Source organism: Cavia porcellus, unplaced genomic scaffold, assembly GCF_034190915.1.
Source record: "Cavia porcellus strain 051 isolate PalLab524CR breed Dunkin Hartley unplaced genomic scaffold, mCavPor4.1 scaffold_1, whole genome shotgun sequence".
NCBI lineage: Eukaryota > Metazoa > Chordata > Mammalia > Rodentia > Caviidae > Cavia > Cavia porcellus.
The window spans coordinates 134,228,278-134,249,499 of record NW_026947484.1 but is presented as its reverse complement, the minus strand read 5'-3'; the positions used below and the strand labels follow the sequence as shown (position 1 = coordinate 134,249,499).

The window sequence follows — 21,222 nt, the reverse complement described above, 5'->3', positions numbered from 1 at the left end:
CAGGACCCCAAATCCTGGAACTTCCTTCCTGCAGCCTTTCTGTCATCTACAATCCAGACCCAAAAGGTATCAGGCTGGGAAGCATTAAATTTTCAGGCCTTCCAGGCAGACCTAATCCAAACGCCAGCACTTGGATGGGCAGGTGGGAATGATGAGATGGAGAGCAGGAAAGCAGAGAGTGTAGGGAACTGGGAGACCAACATCTGGGTTGGTCACTGCCCCTCCTCCCTGCCCAAACCGCAGACGCTGTGGCAGCAGGAAAATCAGAGTGGTTCAGACCAAGGATTGTGCAACCTAATCCTGAGGAAGAGCCCTGTACTGGAGGTGGGAATGGAAGGTTCGGGGCGGGGGAGGGGGCCAGGATCCACTTCAGAGGTGAGAGGTAAAGTTTTCACTAAAATTACTTGTATTGTGTGCTCTGGTTTCTACACTACATTTCAAGGCAAATAATATCAATTTTCTTGTTTAAAACCCACTGAGAGTTGGAACTGAAAGCGCTGCACTGCCCCCTAGTTCACAGCATCCTATGACCAGAGGCGTGATGCCTCTGCTGGTTCTCAAATGGTTGCTGATGACAGTGGTCGTTAAATGAGAATATTTGTCCAACCTCCTAAAATGGCGGAGTCTGCCGCTTCCCAGGCGCCTCACACAAAATCTGTAACTAGAGACGTTCCAGCTCCCTCAGCTAAGGGAGCCCAGCTAAGCTGGTTTAAGGAGTGGGGATGGGTAGGAAGAAAACAGAGGGTCCTAGGGAGAACTGTGATCTGAGGGCTACCCCAAACAAACACAGGAGAGTAGGAGTAGATTTTCCTTTTAATGTAAAATGTTGCAATACAAAATAATAATGAGAAAGCACCATTCTTCAGACACCTCCAAGGGCTATGGGAGAGTTATTTGCCTGGGCTCCTCTCCTCCCACCCCCAACCCCAACATACTATTGCTTGGGAACACATTCAAGGAGGGGCTCAGAGCTGTGGGCCTGGGTCATCGGGGACCTGATATTTGTGGACATGGGGCAGGAGAGCAGAAGTGAACATTTAGACTTTTCACTATTTTAGCTCCCCAAGGATTACTCAGAATCTGAAGTTCCATATGAAATAAAGGGGCTATGAGAATTTGGTTATCATTGGTTAAAAAATAAGAAATTTGAGTCTCAACTTGTCTACATTTGAAGAATAAGGAGCAGGAATTCTATCACAGATATAAATGTATGAAGATAAAGAGATTTTTTTTTTAAAAAGTCTAGCTTCTCAAACTTCTTCCTCTTTCTTCCTCATCTCTAGCTTATAGACAATCTGATAGCCATCATCCCAGGCATAAAGCTGGCGCTCACGGGGATTATAGCGGAGGCTTGCATGGGCACCATATCGACGGGGAAAGTAGGAGTGTGCTGCTCGATCAGGGGTGAGGGTACCACTGACATCAAAGGAACACTGGATACGGGCCCGGCTGGCAGGGCGGGTGTTATAGACGACATATAGGGTTCCACAGATGACAAAGGCAGCTTCAGCATTCTCTCTGGGACATGGCGTGTCCCACTGTTGCTCTGTGTCCAGTGTCTGTGGGTCTAATTTGGCTAGGCACAAGTGCCTGTCATCCTCCTGGGTGGCATAGACAGCCCAAAGACCCTCCTCATCAGCTGCCAGGTCAATGTATGTGTCTGCTGTCAGCCCATAGGGGGGAATCAATCTCTCTGCAGGGAATACTGAGCTGTCCACCACTGTTCGGTTCGCCAGGTGGAATTTGATGAGCTGCAAAGTTTTTTCCAACTCACCACCCCCTCCAGGGCCTCCAGGAGGCCTCCGGGCATAATAAAGAAAGCCACCATATACCAACTGCCCTGTGCCTACCCAGGGGAAGGGCACCCGGACTCGGGAAGCTTTGCGGGCAGCCATGGCAAGGGTGAAGTCACGCAGCCGTGGAAAGACAAAGGCTGTATCATTTTGCGTCCCATCCAACACATAGATCTTCTCAGTTGGCCCCAGTGGATCCTTGGTCCACAGACCTGCTGGGCCACCAAACCGCTTCAGGATCTTCATTGATCTCACCTGAGAGATTGTGTAGCTACAGTCTGGTAAAGAAGAAGAAAATACAAGAGAAGAGGAAATCAAGCCAGCGTTAGTTACTACAGCAGGAACTCAACAAGGTGGGCTATCTGGAGAAGAGGACATCTGTCCTGTGGGTATCTCCTTTCCTATAGAGGAATATCAGAGGCGCCTGGGTCCCCATATACTCTTCTTAATGGACTTATCATTGCCCAGATTTCTCTAACATAGGGTCCCAAAGGAGAACTATAGTGGACTGGAACAAAGAGAAGAGTAAGAAGGAAGACAGAGTGTTGGGGCCTGCTTTGCAATCACTCACCTGTCATCATATCGTATTTCTCATTTCTTCTGCCCTTGCCTTTGGTCCCAGGGCCCCCAGCTGCCTTCTCATCAAGTTCCACACAGGGTAGAGCTGGGTTCTGAGTCTCCAGATAGTCTACTTCCCGTTCAAGACGGTCCACTCTCCCTGAGATGCCGTCAGCCTCAGTTCTGAGCGCCTCTCGCTCCTTCTCTGCCACCTCCAGCAGTGGCAGGATCTTGTTCTTGAAGTCCCGCAACTCAGCAGCATGCCGAGTGCTTTGGTCCTGGCACTGGGCCAGCCGTTCCTGAAGGGATGGGGGATCAGGGAGGAGGCAGGGCGGCTGCAGGGTTACAACTTCCAGGCAGAGAGAGGCCCAGCCAGGGAGTCAGGAATGGGAAAAGGAGCAAACTCAGCTAGGCATCAATGACCCCTTCTACTCCCACAGCAAAGGAAACCAAATGTTTGGGGTGCTAAAGGTGCAAGGAGCCAGGCTCAGATTCAGCTAGACTAGAGTCCTTTAGCCAGTGTGCTGAGGATGCCACTGAGTCATCTGAGCCTCTAGGGAGATCTAAGTGCAGGAGAGTCTTTGCCAATTATATAATTCTCTTAGGAATGAAGATGCTATGGACTTCAGAACTGTCGTGGGGGAAAGGGCAGAAGGCTGCAGATTCTCTGGGAACTTCCAACTCCACAGAATTATCACCTCCTCCTGAGATACGCCCCCACAATCCTGGCTCTCGTTTCCACTCATCCTTTTTATCCCATCTAATCCCAGAGTGAAACACAAAGGTCTATTTGCTTCAGAACGATTCTGTGTGGCAAAAGAGGTCTTATAATTTTGAGGATCCTTTTTATTAAAAGGCATATTTTTCTGTAGATTCTTATAAACCCGTTTTGTCATGCCCAGAGCCCTGACAAATTGGAATCCTCCCAGGCTGGGCTAGAAGAGAAAGGAGTCCCTCACCTCCAAGGCAGCTAGTCGGCGTTCCATGTACTCCACAAGGTGGTGCTGCTGTCCCTGAAGGGGTCCCGACCATGACAAAAGGAACAGGACGAGGAGAGGAGAGCTGAGGCCCATGGCAGCCTGGAAAGTGGGGCCACAGCAAAGGGAGTATGCGGTTGGCCTCTTCCCCTCAAGCTGGCGGGTAGGCTTGGAGGAGGGGTGGGGGCGGTGCCTTCTCTGTTTCTGATCTCTGCGTCTCTCTCACTACTCTGGAATGCTTTCAGCCTCTACAACTCCAGCCCCTCCTTTCTGCCTGGGCTGATCAAACACAGATGGCCCCTTTGCACGGGAGCCAGAAGCTTCAGCCGCCTCCCCGCTAGGCTGTAGCCTCCTCAGGAGGAAAGAAATGGAAATCCAAAAGCAGAGATTTTCTGAGAAGTTGTGCAGAGAAAAAGGAGCAGGAGGCAGAGACCCCAGAGAAAACTCAGCAAACACCATTCTTGTTTTAGAATGGTTCTGGTGTTGATTTATAACAAACTGACATCCTTCATTATTCCTTGTCTACTCCAGCAATAACAGGATGGATTTCCCACCTTGTTTCAATGGAAGCCCAAAGCAGAAGAGAGGTGGTTTTGAGGGGTGGGGACATGTCAAAATATTTCTACAGCTCACTGGCGCCACCTTGTGCTAAGCATCTGCTGCCATCTAAATGATTCATAGAGAATTCAAGGGCTAGACTTCAACGGATGTTGAAATTTTCAACAAAGTAGGTAGATTACATTTTACAGGGTTTTCTATAACCAAAATGCAGACTTCCCTACAAACTACCCAATTTCTTTAGGGGGACATGCCAGTCTCTCTGATTTATCTCAGAGAAAATACAACTGAGATTTAAAAAAATACTACCAAAATAAAAATAAAGAACAGGTCATTGAGAAATTAGTAGGCATAGACAGCCCAAAGACCCTCCTCATCAGCTAACAGCATTTTTGGAAGTCAGGCTAACAGCAAAGCAATTCTGCATGGCTTTCTGAGTTTTGCAGCCGCTTGCCAAAATTGCAGATTTAAACAATTCACACTAAATTAATTTACTGATACAGGGAGATAAGAATTTTTGAAGTTTATGGATACTATAGTCTAATCCAAAATAGCTATATTTTGACCTTGCTGTTTCTGGGAAAGAGACTCATCATTTCTCTTGGTTAGAGTTAGAAAGGGTGTTCTTAACTGTTATTCATTTCTACATTCTAATCAAAGCTGCAGGAACCCAAAATGAATTAACTGGCTGCTGCCAGATTGGCCTCTGACACATGTCAGAAGTCAACTATACAAAGTATTTATTCAGAGACTTACAATGATTAATCTTGACAAATTCCTATTTATCAGGAGAAAACTTATTCATTTGAGAATCAAGAGAAACATGATCAAAGGTGTTTCTTCTCTGAAAAGGACCACAAATCTAATGGTACAACTTCAGGAAAAAAAACAATAGCGTCTTCCTGTGCTGACTCTTTATTTTCATCCCACTACCTTAGGAGACTGGTAAAAAATGCTAAGAAACAAAGTTTAATTAGCTCATCTGAGAAGTTTTCTATTTCTTTCAAAGGAGGTTTAGATGAACTAAAGCAGCCAACAGATTAATCCTGCACAGTCAGTAATGCAGCCTCCCAAGATTACAAACTTTCAAGATCATGACGTGATTTTCATCACTGGATCACATGGGGCTCAAGCCCAAACTGTGTCAGGGACAACAGAACATTGTGTAGAAAAGGGTGCCAACTGCATCTCTTTCCTGCATCTACTAGTCAGTTCAGTGGAGACCCACAAGCACCAAATTTGTGCAACAGATAAAATGGATTTCCAATAACAGTATTTCCAACATACTTACTTGTATGCCTGTAAAAACAAGCGTTTGTTATTAAGCTGACATGTAAAATTTAACTATTTATTTTTTTTAAAGCCAGTCAAATTTAGCAGTGGGGGGGTGGTATACCAACTTTAGTGACATTAAACTTGGGCTTGTGTTATTTTGTAAAATAATGTAACAAGTTAAAATATTTTTAAAGGAAATTTTGTTACTTTTATACAAATTATTATATATTATATATGGCCAAAACAATTCCACTTCACTCAGTGTGACCCAGGCAAGCCAAAAGGTTGGACATGCATAATCTAAAGTAAAGGTCCTAGACCTCCATTCTTTTTTTTTTTTTTTTTTTTTTTTTGTCTTTTTCCTTTTTATCGGTACCGGGGATCGAACTCACGACTGCCTGCTTGCAAGGCAGGCAATTATGCCGCTGAGCTAAATCCCCAGCCCCATGGACCTCCATTCTTAAGCAGTATTCCCTACCAAACCCTAATCGTTTCCATTATGGAAATTTGTATGCAGAATAAAAATTGTCATGTGCATGTACATGTACCAATTCTCCATGGTGAATGTAACTATTATATATTGCAAACATGTACTCAAAAAAATTTAAGAGTCCCCGCTTCGGCAGCACATATACTAAAACTGGAACAATACAGAGAAGATTAGCATGGCCCCTGTGCAAGGATGACACATAAATTCATGAAGTGTTCCATATTTTATTTAAAAAAAAATTTAAGAAAATGAAATTGTCTCTAATGCTCTACTGATGTTCAAATGCAATGTATTTCGCCATTCCAAAGATATCACTGCTTCATCCCCTCTGTGCCCCTAAGCATCTCTTCTGTTCCCCTAAGCGTAAGTAAAGAACAGCCACATGAATCAGAAAATTTACCCATTTTATTGATGCATTGCAATTGCTCTACATTTTACCATATTATGTAGAAAATACTGAAAATACAAGCTACTTTGTAAAACCAAAGACAAACATTGAATCCAAAGATAAACTATGTTTTTACACAATGGACCCTTTTCCCGTAGTTAGTATTAAATTTTAAATATCTATTTCTTTTGTTAAAATGATTATTTTACATACTCCCTAAGTACATCTGCATTACAAACATAGCTCAGTAATTCTCAGAAACTATATGTTTCTAGAGGCTTATTGTAAAAGGAAGCTCACAACCAAAAAAAGAAGGAAAAAAAAGTTTAAATCACACACAGTAACTAGCATATCAAATACATTTAATAAAGTAGGAATTCCATTGCAGTATCAAGGATTCAAAGCAGAAATACTAACATTACATACAATGTACATATAATGTACTGCTACATGTAGTGAGACTATTTTTCAAGCTGAATTAAAACCACACATTATATAAAGTTTAGCCACAAACAACCATGTAGACATGCTGCACCATCCATCAGTTTAAAGTAAAATCAAAATAGGAAGCAGGCTGGGGCTATTCCTATCACTGAGAGGCAAAGTCATTTCCCATCCTAAAACAAGCCATCTCAATTAGCAGATTTCTGCATAATAATGCTAAGTATAACGCGTATTACTGTGCTTGGCTGGCTAAGAGCAGTCAAGCTTAGCCCCTCTAGTGGAGGATGATGGATGAGCAATCACAAAAGCAGGCTCAGAATGAACAAAACTGTTTGAAATGAAATTCTTATTCCTGGAGTTGGCATTTCAGCTGAACACTGACAGTGGTATCCACCTCTTGGGAGCTATTAAAATTCAAGAGTGATTAAGTGTCCCTGATGAAGTTAGATGGCTATCCTCAACCCTTCTCCACTTCTTCCCTCAGCTGGAAGGGCAGAAGTTGGAAATGGAACTGACAGAAGACGTAAAAGCCTTAAGCTGCCTTGAGGTCAGGCCATGGTGACCCAGACTAGATGCTCACTACATTCACAGGCCTTCCCCTATGCTGTCAGGGCCAGTGATGTCAAGCCCCACAGTAGAATCAAAAGCCACAACAAGCACATACGCATTCAGTAGACAAAGGTAGATTTTTATCTTGGTAAACCTGAAACGTCAACTTACAGATTAAGAATGAAAATCTCTAGGTCATTTTTTATGCCACACGTTGCTAGTCAGGTGATTAAGGTATTATTCTTTCCCATGGAGTTAAGACTCTATCTTAAAAGGTATCTACTTGTTGGACTAGGTGAAAGGTGGGGTTTTGTTTTTCCCTGCATCTTGTTTCTTACAAAAGCAACAAATTTTGTCCCTTGCAGAAGAAAGATAAGGAACAAAAATGTTTCTACTAGAAACCAGACCTAAGAGGTTAAACAAGAAAACCAGAATGTGCTTGGCAAAAAGGAGAGAAAAAGATCATACACGCTGACCAGAAAACTGTGTTACACGAATTACAAACTACACAAACTGCCTGGCTATCTTGACCAAAATAGTGTGGAACACACAACTTAATATAATGATTTTTTTTTTTAAATACAGAAAGTACAACATGTTCCTGGGAAGTTGTATTGAGTACCTGTCCCATCATGGAAGCCCTTACTCCTAATGCTGAAGAAACTCCAAACACTTTGACAACTCCTCGGGGTTCAACCCGGTACAGAGCATGCTGACCAGGCTCCATGAATCTCCCATCTCCATTCTGCACCTTCTTGACACCATCTCCATATAGAACCAGTCCCAGAATTATCTCTCCAATATTATTTTCACTTCAGATGGAACACATGTCTTATCTTAGGGTAACCTTATTTCCCGAAATCCTTTATGGTTAGGAATGTCCCCATCCCCAGTACCTTCTACTTCACCCAGATCTGTGGAGAACTGAGAGTTACCAGGACAATGTCACAGCTTGAAGGGCCCCAAGAATATACAAGATGTTAAAAAGAAACTTCAAAAGCCTCAATGACTCAATAGGCTTTGATTTCTTCTTAATATTCTTTACCAACTAAGAAACCTTTCTGTGAGTTTCTCATCACCAATGACAATACAAACTCTTAGTTATGGGGACACGGTAAGCAATACAACAGGATCTTTGGTATAAATACATCTGTTACTTTTTTTCAACAAGCAAATATTTTACTAGCAATGTTAACTATTTTCAGGAAGGACTGCCAAATGGGAAGAGGAAAAAAACCTCATTCTAAAAATGATTGCACATATTTTAAAAAAGAAAAAAATGCATATTTAATATTAGCTTGACTCCTCACACCTGCTTCCTAAATTCTCACAGAAACAAAGTGGCAATGCACAGATAGAGCCACATGGGGAAAATGCTTCTGTGAGAACTCAGCTAAGACTCCAAAGTAGAAAGGAGTAGAGCTGGCAATACAGAACAAAAGCTGCTGTTTTTATTTTTCAACACTAACAGGGAAACAGAGAATAATGCATCTATACAACACAGCTACTAATCCTGTTCTGAATAATCCCAGTGAACAGCTTCAGGGTCCACGGGGGCCTGCTGGTCCATCCTAAGGCAAGCTCACTGTAAACTCTATTAACCACTACATTATCATATAAGGCACTACAATAAGGGAAAGGAGGAGAAAAGGAAGGAAGAGACACACACTGAACAACTCCTCACCAGACACACCTGTGCAAAACAATTCCAAGGGTCTCCTCTCCTTGCAGGCAATGCCCCTGCTCATTCAGCACTACAGTAATATGCTCTAATGTAATTGCAATTAGTTCACATACATTCCAACAAGTATCAGTTCATTTTGGTTTAAATACAATGGAGACATTAATCCCATCTCCGGGGTAACACTGGAGGATCAGATACACACTAAATACACAATTCAAGTGTAATCACTACACATTTGATTACAAATAACATTTTAGGTTAGCAGGAAAAATTGCTTGTTATATTTTTCTAATCAATATGTACATATTTAATTATGCAAAATATTAAAACACCACCATTACAAAACTTCTAAAATATTTTAAATTCAGTAATAAACTTTTAAAATATTTTTTTTTGCAATTCCTACATGCACTTATTATATAAGTCTTAATAAGAGAGCATTCAATTTGCTGCTGGCATACAAACGAAGCTACTTTAAAGTATAAAAGCTATACGCAACAACGTCCTTATCTAGTTTCAGATTCTTTAGCTTTCTCCCCAAATAAATCGCATAAAACAGAAGGGAGAGATGAAGAAAACACAAAGGTGTATTCTTGAAATTCATAATAATCTTTAGGCAAAGTTCACCAATACCAACCTGTTGGCAAAGTTCATCAGTGCCAGTATCTCATAATAGAAACAGATTTTCATATGATAAAACCACTACCACCATATAATAATGACCACTTCAATGGCTTTTCTAATAATAAAATTTAAGTTGAATCGAAAAAAAAGGAATTCTTAGAAGTAATTTTAAAAAGAATTCATGGCACTTCATTTAAAAAAAATGGTGTTTCCATGGTGGGCACAAATTCTCTCACTGAGTGAATAGAAAATGGTGAGCTACCTTTTTAACACCACTTTGTAATAATCACATATGTAACCAATCAATATGTAACTAGTTTTTTAAAAAAAATTGTTCATTAAGTATAACGCAACATGAAAACAAAACTAAAACAATATCAATTTAAATGTCCCACAAACACAGATATATTTCTGAGGAGAAATGCCTGATAGTAAAATACAGACTTGCATAAGCTGCTTTAAAATAAAATAGATAAATAAGCCTTGGATTTCAAACAAACCAAAAGTAGTTATTTTTTTTCTCACTTTTCATCAGGTTTTAAATCTTTCTATCAGCATTTTCCTTCTGACCATCAACCACAACAAAACAAAGTTAAATAAGGTGGATTTCGCTTGTTTTCAAAAGCATTTATAGAAATCAAGTCAGAAAGACAAAAATTTTTCAAAAGATAACTTTAGAATGGTCTCTCTTCCTTGGTAACTATAGAAGATGGGCTTCTGAATTCTTCAAAAAACCAAAAATGTTGACACAAAAATAAAGAATTAAAAAACAGGGCAAACTCTGGGAGACTACAACAATGCAGTCAACACTGAGACAGGTTCCCTAGAGAAAAGCCTTCTGCTTCAGTGGGCCCCTGCAGAACAAGTTGCTGGCTAAGGAGTTTCAAGAGAGAATAAGAGAGGTGCTCACTATACATAGCCCATTATTAAGAACTCAGGGCTAGAAGCAGACAGCCAATGAACCCTCCTCTCTCATGCTCACCAACTACAAATAAGAATACTGGCTGATCTTTGTAGGACTCAGTGGGTATCCAGTATAAATTGTTGAGCCTCGAGAAGACCCAATGTAAGACTGGGTAGCAAACTGATGTTGGTACTGAGCAGGGGCCACGCTGGCAGAAGTGAGGAGGCTGGGCCCAACACTGACAGGAACCTGGTGCACCAGAGTGCTGGGGTGGGTGGTGTAGGCTGCAGCATGCCTTGAAGAGCCCTGTGGGGAGAAAAGATGAGCAATGGAGCTGGTGGAGCCCAATGTAGCAGCAGAAGTGGGGGCAGCATACGTATACAGATGAGGCTGGCTTGGCAGGTGAGCAGGGGCTGGGGCCAGGTGTGGGTGACCCGTAGAGTGTAGTGGGCTGCCATGCTGGAAGGTATAAGGCGCCTGGGAGAGCGGGGCCACAAATGCCTGCTGTCTGCGGGGAGCAGGGTTGCTGCTTCTTTCTTGTGAGGTTGGAGCTGATGATGACTGCTGGTTCTGGAAGGAGGAAGAAGGGAATGAGGAATCTTGAAGTCACTCTGCTTTAGAGCACCAAAGGCCACGTTAAGAGTGGAGGGTCTGGTATGTATTATCTCTGAACTGCCACGGCACAGAATTTCCCAGATTAGTAATGAATGTTGTCAGAAACCAGCAACCATCCCTCTGCCTTTTGGCAGAATAGATCCTATCCCAGTTCAGACAGAAGCATTTTGGTCTTAAGTGTGACAGTATCAAGAGTTTATCAAGTTGCCCACTCTGCAAGTTAACAACTATTAACGAACTCTACTCTGGCATTAGCAATGTTTACTTTTTCCTAACCCTTCTTGCCATTGTTTTCTTTTAAGTTCTTCACATCCCTCCTGAAATGGGAGTCTAAAACACATGACTAACTCAAAATTACATTTGTACTTGCATGTGCTCTCTTCTCTCACACACAGTTATTACACTTGCATCTTGACAATTTCTCACTACTGGCAAACATCATACAAATACCAGTTTAGCTGAGAAGAGAGTGAACACAACAGAAATAAAGTAACCCATGAGCTAGTAAATGGCAGAGAGTAGGGGGGCAAATACCAGACTTTAGCAATATGAAGGATTAAAACCAGTTGATTTAACCGCTAAAGTTTTCCCTGTTTAAGGCTAGGGATTTAGCTCAGCAGCATAAGCGCCTGCCTTGCAAGAATGCAGTCATGAATTCCATCCCTGTACCAAAAAAAAAAAAAAATTTCCCTGTTTAATGACTCAATGAAGGTTGGGCTCAGGTTATTTATGACATAGGTATACAGGTGGTGAACCTTTTACAGCCTTTCATTGATATAAACAACCCACTGTGACACACATGCTGTAGGTTCACCACCAGTGGCTTAGGAAATAAAGGAAGAGAATCTAGCTTTAAAGTACACGCCGTGGGCCAGGGATTTAGCTCAGCAGTGTAAGCGCCTGCCTGGCAAGCACGAGGTCATGAGTTTGATCCCCAGTACCAAAAAAAAAAGTATATGGCAGTGCAGAACCAGGCATGGACATTTCTCTGGTCTCCCAGACACAGGTCTAATGGAAAATTCACAGAGCAAATGAAGAGACACAGCACATGTAGATTCGACGCAGGCAACAGAACACTAAATTTTTTGACACAAAAGGAGCTTAATTTGGCTTTATTAGTGGGCAGTCCAGCCAGAAACAGGGTTCTCCAGACTGTAACCACAGGGGGAGCCCCAAACAGAAGGCAGCAGCCCCCAGCCCTTACCTGGCTTAGGTTGAGTGGCTGTGCTGTGGTGGTCCCCCCGCGTTGAACTCGATACCCTGTGGGGGTGATACAGCATCCAGATGACTGCCCACTCACTGAAGCCACTGGCTTGGTCTTACTGCTTAGGAGACCTAAAAAGGAGCCAGAGATTAGTATCACTGAATCTCAGATGGCATTGTATTAGTCAGTCCACAGTTGTAAGTAATTTGCATGAGTTAAGTGTCAAATATCTCTTACTTCCTCAATTACATCTACATCAGAACAAAAACTGTTACTTTACCACATAGGATCCTCAAAAAGTTTATCTGAATAAGTATTATCTAATCTCCTATCATATACAAGAAACCACTAGAAATACAAACATCACAGTCCTTATAGGAGCTTATAATTTGATGTAGGACGGGATTAAACAAGAATAGAAATGATAATATGAAACCAAAAAAATTTCTGGTAGTTCTTAGGATATTTGAAGGTCAAAAGACTCTAAAGGACAGCAAGATTCTCTCTTGCTGGATATGTATTGTAACCAATTTGAAAAAATTACAAGATAGCTGAATACAAAAATCTCGCTTCCTTCCGTGTTCCAGTAAGAAAATTGGTACATTAATTCAGTGACTTCTGAGACAGCTACATTCTTTGGGCCCAAGAATGGACAAAGGTTCTAATAATTCTGTTCAACAGCCAAGCACCAAGAAGCTTTACCTTGTCTTTAATGGGACATTTAACTACTCTCAAGAAGGACTACACAGAGACTCAACAGAATATTATTAAATCAGAACCCTATTTATGCCTATAACACTACCATAATCCATAATAAAACATTTATGCAAGAACAGCACAGGTGTCCATGCTAACACTGAAACTTATCTTTCACTTTCTCTGTGTAAAATTGCCACTGGGAGCCAACTGCCTAGACAAGACTTCATTTCTGGGACCTCCTTGCATCTGAGTGAAGCCATATAAGCAGTGAAGTTAAAAATGGGCGTTTGCCTCTGTCAAAATTTCTTTTTCATTCTGACTGGTTGCTAAAGATTCCAAGGCTCTCTGGCCCTTACATCACTGTAGACCTACCATCACAAACACTTGCATTGGGAATATGAGTAAAATCTTCTAATATGATCAGCATGGAAACTTGGGGATTTGTTAATGCACCCAGTATTGCTCAACTCATACAAAGCAAAATCAGGGAGACTACATGCAGTATCTAAGAGAGCAAAAAGGATGGTGGTTAATTAGGCTGACAATAAAACCAAAAAAAGCATCTGAAGGACATACTGTTTTCAAAAAAACCTTTTATAGTCACTTTCAATATTACCACGTCCAGTTCTTAGCTACACTGCCAAATTCAAATCATGTGAGGGAAATCTAGTTGCTTGCTAATTCCCCTGCTATATGACATAAATTTTGTCTACTTTTTCCCATCATCAATGAGTGTGTTTGCGAGACTATACTGATACCAAATGCAATCTCATTTTTACATTAATTCAAACAAACAAACAAAAAAAAACCATAGAATGACAAAAAAAAAATTATCTTATATCCCAGGGAACTGATTTCTGAATTAACCATTTAAAAATATCTATACCACTGGTCTTGACCACTAGCAAAAGTACTGCATATTATAGCAAAATACTAAGCACAAACACATCCAAGCAAATTTCAACTCCAGCTGTAAAGATACCACTTACCTGAGGCCTGGGTTGCTACAGTGCAGTCACTAAGCTGAGCTTTTAGTGGAGGCACAATGATAGTGCGAGTGCCGGCGCCATCTGCTGCAGCTCTGCTAGGCCCTTCCAGAAGTGGCCCACTATTGCCCCGGAGAACGCTCAGGGTATCAGTGGAATATGGGCTGCTCAAGGAAGAGTCAGAGTCTGGAGAGTCATTCACAGTGACATAACTAATGACATTGGACCTTGGCTTCAGGCCACAGCTGAGAAGAAGGAAATACGTGAAAATTCAACTGTAACATGGCTTAAGATGGTCCCTCATTCTCTCATGGTAATGATGATGACAGAGTGCTAATGATAGTAACAGCAGCACGTAACTTCTAAATGCTTATTATGTATCAGACAGTATTTCCATGCTCTACACCTATCTCATTGAAACCCTCCAACAATCCTGTGAAGTAGGTGCTATTATCCTCATTTTGCAGATGCGGAATCCGAGGCACAAGGAAATTAAGCAATTTGCCCAAGGTCACATAATGAATGAATGGTTAAGACAGGATTTGATTCAACTTAGGTGCTAACATAAGAGGAATAATCTAGTATTTAATTCTTTAGTTTTCAGGCCATACAGCAGAGGGGGAAAAATAAACATTTCTAACTTCTTCCAAAGAGGCTTTTTCAGAATAAGAAATTACATGAATTTCAAATAATCCCTTACCTACCTACTCATTCCAATTAATGGTTGTTCATATGTTCCTGTTACGCTATTTTCATAAAGCCCCTTGAAGGCAGGGATCGTGCCTGCAGTATAATGTGTATTCAAAAGCAGAGCAGATATAAACCTTTTCTCTACCTACCTAACGAGGAGGAATAACATTGTAGAAAACTTGACAATGCTCATATGGAAATACAAATGTTTTGGCTGACTCATTAAGGCCAGATTTGCAAAGTACTTTTTTTTTTGCGCCCGGGGGGGAGGGGGGGGGTAATCCAAACTAGGACATTTTCCTAAAGTCAATAGTTTAAACTCAACAGAACCAGAAACCATTCACCTATCTTACCTACTGGGCTTAAATTTATTGTCCTCTTCCTCATCAGTGTCACTTCGGATAGTGATAACACTCACAGGAGGGCTGGGAGTATCTGGAATGATGATTGGCTGATGCTGATCTTGGACAGGGACTAGGGAATTGTAAGATGTGGTACGGAGAGGACTGCTCCCAACCAGAGAATAGACTTGGGAAGGCAGAACATCCAGGGAGGATCTGTAGGAAAAGTTCACAAGGAAAAATGGTTCAATCCTGGGCCTCCCAAACTACAGATCTTTTCCCTAGACTGCTTTCCAATTTTTCACATCATTAAGCTAATATACTTGACTATAATAGTTTTAACAAAAAATTACTTTGGAAATATAAAAAGAAATATGTTTTTGTGTCCTTTATCCATGGGTTAAATTTCACTACATAAAAGGGGCAGAAAAATAAAACATCATAAAGGCACATTCAAAGGGACAGCAAAGAGAAAGAATAATCAGAACCAGAACACACCTGGTGTACACCCCCAGGTAAAAAGGTTAGCTGTCTTTCAATCTGGCAGCTACTTGCTGCTTCAAGCTAAAAATATTCATGCCACAACTTTGCAAATGCTGGACAATGTCTCTCTCAAGCTGGCACAACTTTAACCATAAACTCTAACAAACTTACTTGGAAGAGATTGATGCAGACTGTTTATTCTTCTTTGAAGGAAGGGAACTGGATTGCTGTTGTCTGACGACGTGGGCAACACCGACATTCAGGGGCTGGGCAGTGGCCAATGTCACATGGTTGGTCAGCAAGGATGGCTGCTGCATGATAGTGCTGTACTGGTTGCCATGAGAGTGGGCATTCCTGGACCAACAGGAAGCAACGGAAGAGTGAAGCCTAAACTACTGGAAACAGGCACTAAAAGCAACTAAAACATTTTATTTTTAAAGTTAGGTATCAGGATTGTGAGGTTTTAGGATTGTACTATTTCATTTCTTATCACTAAAGCCTGTCTTTAAATATGGAGTAAAATCATCCTGACCTTAGGATTTGTTTTCCTATATTCCAAGTTTTCTGTACCTCCATCTCCTAATCTACAATGAATTGTTCTCTTAAAGGATTTCAAATACAGTTAAAATTCCCTTTGTTTACTTCCTAGTCTCTCCACAGCATTAAATGTTCTACCCTAAAGAAGCTGCCCTTAAAAATCTCAGAGGAAAACAGTAGGCACTTGCCTCCAGTCTGCTAGCTGCTGGCCACTCCCCATGGCCTCTGGAATCACTGCTGTGGGCTGGACAGAGTTGTGTAGTGCTACCCCAGGCAACTGTTGCCAAGTTGAAGGCAGGAGAATTTGCTGAGTTCCTCCAGGCCAAGCTTGCTGTAAGGAAACACATAGAAAAAGATCCATATTTGACTTATTCTTGCCTTTTCTTCTGTTTTTTAGAGAAAGAAAAACTTGTATCTTAAAAAAAAGTTGCTTGTAGATTGTTAACTTGCAGAGATCAAAAAAGAAAAGGTCAGAGGAGTTCATGGCTACAAGTCTTATGAAAGACAAAGAAACATACTACTTTCTGCTGGCTACCTCTATAACCGGGCCACCAGGATACTAGAAAATGAAAATCCCTGCAGTTGCAAGTTTCTACTATACTAGAGACTAAAAGAGTCTGAAAGTTAAGAGGAAATAATCTCTCATTAAATCTCAGAGGTATCATTTTTGCAAAAATAGTAAAACATGTATCCTTAGAAAGGGTTAAGTGGATGCCCCTGGATTTAAAAACTTGAAATTCTAAAGTTTGACTGCCAATCAGATAAGACATCTGGTTAACTCAACCCATAGAACATAGGGCAGAATTATTACTTTTTAAAAGGGCAATAGTACTCAGAAAATGGAGCCAGATGAAGATGACCAAAGGTCAAACATGCCAATAGGAGTAAGTTAATGACATCATTTGCAGTCATATGATAAAATTAAAATCTAAGCAATAAATAAAATATCTAAGAAATAGATGCAGAAAGCATCATATTATTTTAATAGGTACCTAAAACATGCTAGTATCAATTATAGAAACATACTTCATATAAAAACTATCACTATAAGAAAATACAGTTTTAGCAAGCTATGTTACTTGCAATAGAGCAACAAATGGTTTCCGTACTTCTTAGAGAAATTTTGGCATTTTCTGAACAAAGGGAAACAGATTTGGAAGTTTCTTTCTTAAACTTGAATTCTGCAGTACAATTACCTACAATTGTTGGATACATATGGTTCTGTTTCATGAATTTCAAACTGCAAGGCCACCAACAGAGTTTTATATATTTCTGCAAGTAACAGATCCACTTGTCACAAACACCGGTTCCAAACAAGAAGGCTTCAAAGCAGATAAACTGCAAACACGCCTGCTACCATACGCAGAATTTAAAACAAAACAAAACAAAACAAAACAGAAAATAAGAAAAGTATGTTAAGTCACACCATGCGTCTTTCCATAAGCCAACACCTGCACAAGACAAAGCATGTAGTTTAATATAAAGCAAGAAATAACATCTCAATGTGAAGCAGAAATCTGGCGTTCCAAGCGATGAACTGTTCTGACAGAAGAAGAACAAAAATATGCAAAGCTTAGCAAATGGCTAGTGCACTTAAAAAAAGCAGCAAAAAAGTGTCAACTAACACCCCCAATCTCAAAACTATTGGTGTGCAAGTTCAAACCAGCAGTCTTGATCAACCAAACTGGATCTGATTATCTGCCACTTGGGTTTTATGCTTATGAGAAAATTAAGCTGGCAGTGACAAAGACTTTTAAACTTAAAACCAAACAAGTTCCAGTCAAATATGTTTCTAAAAGTGTTTCACTCATGAGTACATGAGAAACAACGAAAGAAACTTAAGATAAATTTCAAATAATGAAATGCTTGCTATCATTTTTAAAAAAATTCTAACTTCCCTCAGTAAAAGAAAACATTCAAAAATCACCATGAAGATTACAAATAATGAAATACACCTCAGTCTCCTGGGACTTTTTCTTCTCTCTAAGCCTGACACTACTATAACTACAGCTATATTCACTATCTTTAATAACAAAGGCACTATATTTACACAGCTTGTAAAACATATTTTCATCTTTGTATTAAGATCTGTTTGTAAAATAATACATTTCTCCAAAAATCTCTAAAAATGAGTTTACCTTTAATTCCAGTCAACAATATGATCTACCAGTACATTGTAAAGGGAATATTTTTAAATAATCGGAGTCTGTTACTGATCATGAGTGTCAAAAGGGGATACCTTCATATATTTACAGAAAGAAGGTTAATGTTAACTCAGCAATAGATTAAGAGTATGTTAAGCGTTTCCACATGAGCAAAAGTTTTAGCAGCTTAAAAGAGCAAAAAAAGAAAATAAAGCTAACTTGCCAAGGAGATCAAATTTTGGCCATCCAGGTACCTGCAGCAGAGCCAAACTAAAGGCCATGTCCATCATTCTTAAGGAATGGAGAGTAAAAGGGCAGAAAACAGGTAATAGTGTTGAAGCTCTTCCGAGGCTACACCAAGAGCATTTACCATACTAGCCTGGCAAAAAAAAAAAAAAATCCAAGTGGCTCAGAGCCACACTGCCCATCAGACAGTGCTTCAGCAAGTGTTGAGGAGGAAAACAATGAGACAGTAAAGACGTAGCAAGAACACAGCCACAAGATGGCACAATGCTTCCATGCTCTCTGCAAAGACCAAGGTAAAAAAAAATTCTTTGGAAAAATAAGAAACCAAAAGAAAACAGAACAAAGACAAACAGGAAAAAATAAAAAAGAAGGAAACCAAAGGAACTCTGTTAGTAACACAATCAAGTGAGGGAATTACCAGTACAGCAGCGGTCTGTTCAACCAGCGCCGGCCGGCCGGCTGCGCAGCTCAGAGTAAAGGGCACCGCATACTGCGGTGTGATGGTGGCTACTTGAGGGTGGAGAGTTGCTACCATTAGTGGTGTACAGCTTCCCTGAAACGTAGATTAGGCAGGTGAGTGAAACAAACACTGAGGCAGGTTATCTGGATTCAGAAGGGCTCTCATTCCCCAAGTTATTATTTATAATAAAGTAATTTCATATCACCTTAAGTGCACATACCAACACAAAACTTTCTCCTTCACTCTGCACAGCATTGGCCCACTAGATTAAATGCCAATGCACTAAAACAGAAAAGTATAGAAATCTTTCTTGGATGAGATTCAGAGGATCAATTCTATAAAATAAAAGACATTTATTAAGAATTCTTTCTTCTACTCACAAAACAGGGTTTTTGGATTTCAGAATTTTCTGTCATAGACCAAAAATAAATACATACAGAACTTAAAATGTACTAATTTTCTACTATATAAATATTTAATTATTTTCTTCAACACTTTCATTTCATGTTTCATGAGAAGTGCAATGTTTTAAAAATTTCTACAGTCTGGCTAAACAAAAGAATGAAGTAACTGAAGATTCATCCTGATGTAATTTAGTTTAGCCTTTCCACTGTGATAAAATTCTTTAGGTAGGCAAAAGGGACAAGAGTAGAACCTTGTTTCTTTAGAATACAAAATTTAACAGGTGCAGTGGCACATACCTGTAATCCCCTAGCCCTCTGAAAGGGTAAGGTACAAGGATTGTGAATTCCAGCCCAACCTGGGCCACTTAATGACCTGTGGAGACTTGCTGCAAAATATTTTTTAAAAAGGGGTAAGGATGTAGCTAAGTGTGAAGGCTCTGATTCAATCCCTACCACTGCACACATAAACAGAAACATATATATGCACATACACAAACTGCATACATACTTCATCTTTAAGATAGTGGGGTGGGGGGAGACAGGCCTCATTCCACAAAGTACACTTGTTCAGATGATCATTTCTCAGTGTCTAAACATTTATCCTTTAAGTTTGAGGAAGACACTGGCAGAGTTGTTATAATACTAAGAATATCCAATTATAGATATTTCATTTTAAGATCACTGAATCATGACCAAGAAAGATCTTATATTCAAAGCAAACAGCATTTTCTAGAAGAAAGTATCTTTCTCAACAGTGCTTCAGCACCACCGTGCATCCGCATGGCCCCAGGTTTTACCTGTGTGAGGACTCCTGACTGTATCTGCAGTGGCTGAGCAGCCGGTGCCTGGGGTACAATCGGTACAGCATTATCCATCCTCACAGGGAATCCAGAGTGCTTTGTTGTTGCTTGCAGACCAGCTGATGAAAACAGCATCATGGTTAAATGGTTTTCCTGAGTCTGAGAGTACTGTTTGTTTGGGGAGGCTCCTATGGTTTATTTTTAGCTTTGCCATATCAAGTTTTAGTCCTAAACACTTAAGCCAAAGGAGTTTCATTCACAGAAGACTTGAGACAAAAGAAAAGGGAGACTTGGTTCCATTTAGTATAGATTAATGCAAAAGACATATGACAGAGAATTGACTGAAGGGAATTCTAATTTTTTTAATGTGATAAAATTTTTAAAACAATACTCATCATACATCTCAATTAACAGTACAAAAAACTTCACTTAAGAAGTTACATTAAAATAAACAAGAAGTTACATTCATCTTTTAACTGACAGTATGGGAGAGTGATTGAAGTGGTTCTAAAATTAATTATTTAAAGGCAAAGATGAATATAACTGCAACTTTTGGTTATATTACGAAAAGCATAGTAATTTATAATCTAAGTTATCCTTTTGTTTAGAATGTTTTAAAGTATGTTTTTCCTTACTCCTCAAAAAATACAAGCCAATTCACATTTAAATCATATATCTTGTCTCTAATCAATAGAAAAATAAAGAAATCATGCCTAGGACAAAAATACTTTGAGAAGTTTTTCTCAAATCGTGATCTAAAAGAGGAGTAGAGCTTTGGTTTTTGTTATTTTTATTCTACTGAATATAGGTCATTAAACTATAAAGAATCTCAGAAGTATGGAGAGAAGAGTAAAACTGCCTAATGATGAGAGTTTGGCCCTCTACTAAGTATAGATATGTTGTGAAGGAATGGAAGATGAAGTGGGCAACATGGAACATAAAACTGCTGGATAGAAATCAGCATATCAGGATATGTGGCAAGTCAACCAATTCTTTTTTTTTTTTTTTTTTTGTGGGTGCCAGGAATTGAACCCAGGACCTCACACTTACCAGGGAGGCACTGTGCTGCTGAGCTAAATCCCTGGCCCCAGTCAACCAATTCTTCACAGATATTCGAGATTAAACACTCAAAGGCAGTATGGAATAATACTTCAAAACAAGTACTGATGAATCCTACTGAATGGGTTCAAAACATTGTTCTGTCGTAAATGATTACAGGGTTTGGACAAATGTGCATGTCCATTTTTAAATTGGGGTATTGACATTATCTACCCCCTGAGGTTGTTTGTGAGAGTAAATACATAAAAAGCAACTTAAAACATTTTCTAGCATACGGAAATAATATCAGGTACCATCATTACTACCTTAA

The 21,222-nt window shown here is 40.1% G+C and overlaps 2 protein-coding genes and 1 non-coding gene across 4 annotated transcripts in view; 1 reads left to right on the top strand and 2 right to left on the bottom strand.

Moving 5' to 3' along the window:
• Positions 1-795: 795 nt before the first annotated feature.
• On the bottom strand, positions 796-3,523 carry Olfml3 (olfactomedin like 3). The gene is made up of 3 exons (XM_003479249.5): positions 3,311-3,523; positions 2,365-2,650; positions 796-2,071 (listed from the first exon to the last, which is right to left on the bottom strand). Exons 1-3 carry the CDS (start codon positions 3,422-3,424, stop codon positions 1,251-1,253), a joined length of 1,221 nt encoding a protein of 406 aa, XP_003479297.1. The 5' UTR covers positions 3,425-3,523; the 3' UTR covers positions 796-1,250.
• Positions 3,524-5,771: 2,248 nt separating this feature from the next.
• On the top strand, positions 5,772-5,878 carry LOC111754387 (U6 spliceosomal RNA). The gene has a single exon (XR_002789079.1). It is a non-coding gene; the product is annotated as a U6 spliceosomal RNA (small nuclear RNA).
• A 160-nt stretch (positions 5,879-6,038) lies between these two features.
• Positions 6,039-21,222, bottom strand: part of Hipk1 (homeodomain interacting protein kinase 1) — a 52,038-nt gene continuing 36,854 nt past the window's right edge. For both annotated transcript variants that reach the window (XM_063255755.1, XM_063255750.1), the window contains exons 9-16: positions 19,851-19,972; positions 18,608-18,742; positions 15,988-16,130; positions 15,434-15,616; positions 14,792-14,995; positions 13,752-13,993; positions 12,064-12,194; positions 6,039-10,814 (exon numbers count right to left, since the gene is read on the bottom strand). In XM_063255755.1, the coding sequence (XP_063111825.1) occupies positions 10,326-10,814; positions 12,064-12,194; positions 13,752-13,993; positions 14,792-14,995; positions 15,434-15,616; positions 15,988-16,130; positions 18,608-18,742; positions 19,851-19,972 (1,649 nt within the window). In that variant the 3' untranslated portion in view covers positions 6,039-10,325. The remainder of the gene's footprint in view (positions 10,815-12,063; positions 12,195-13,751; positions 13,994-14,791; positions 14,996-15,433; positions 15,617-15,987; positions 16,131-18,607; positions 18,743-19,850; positions 19,973-21,222) is intronic.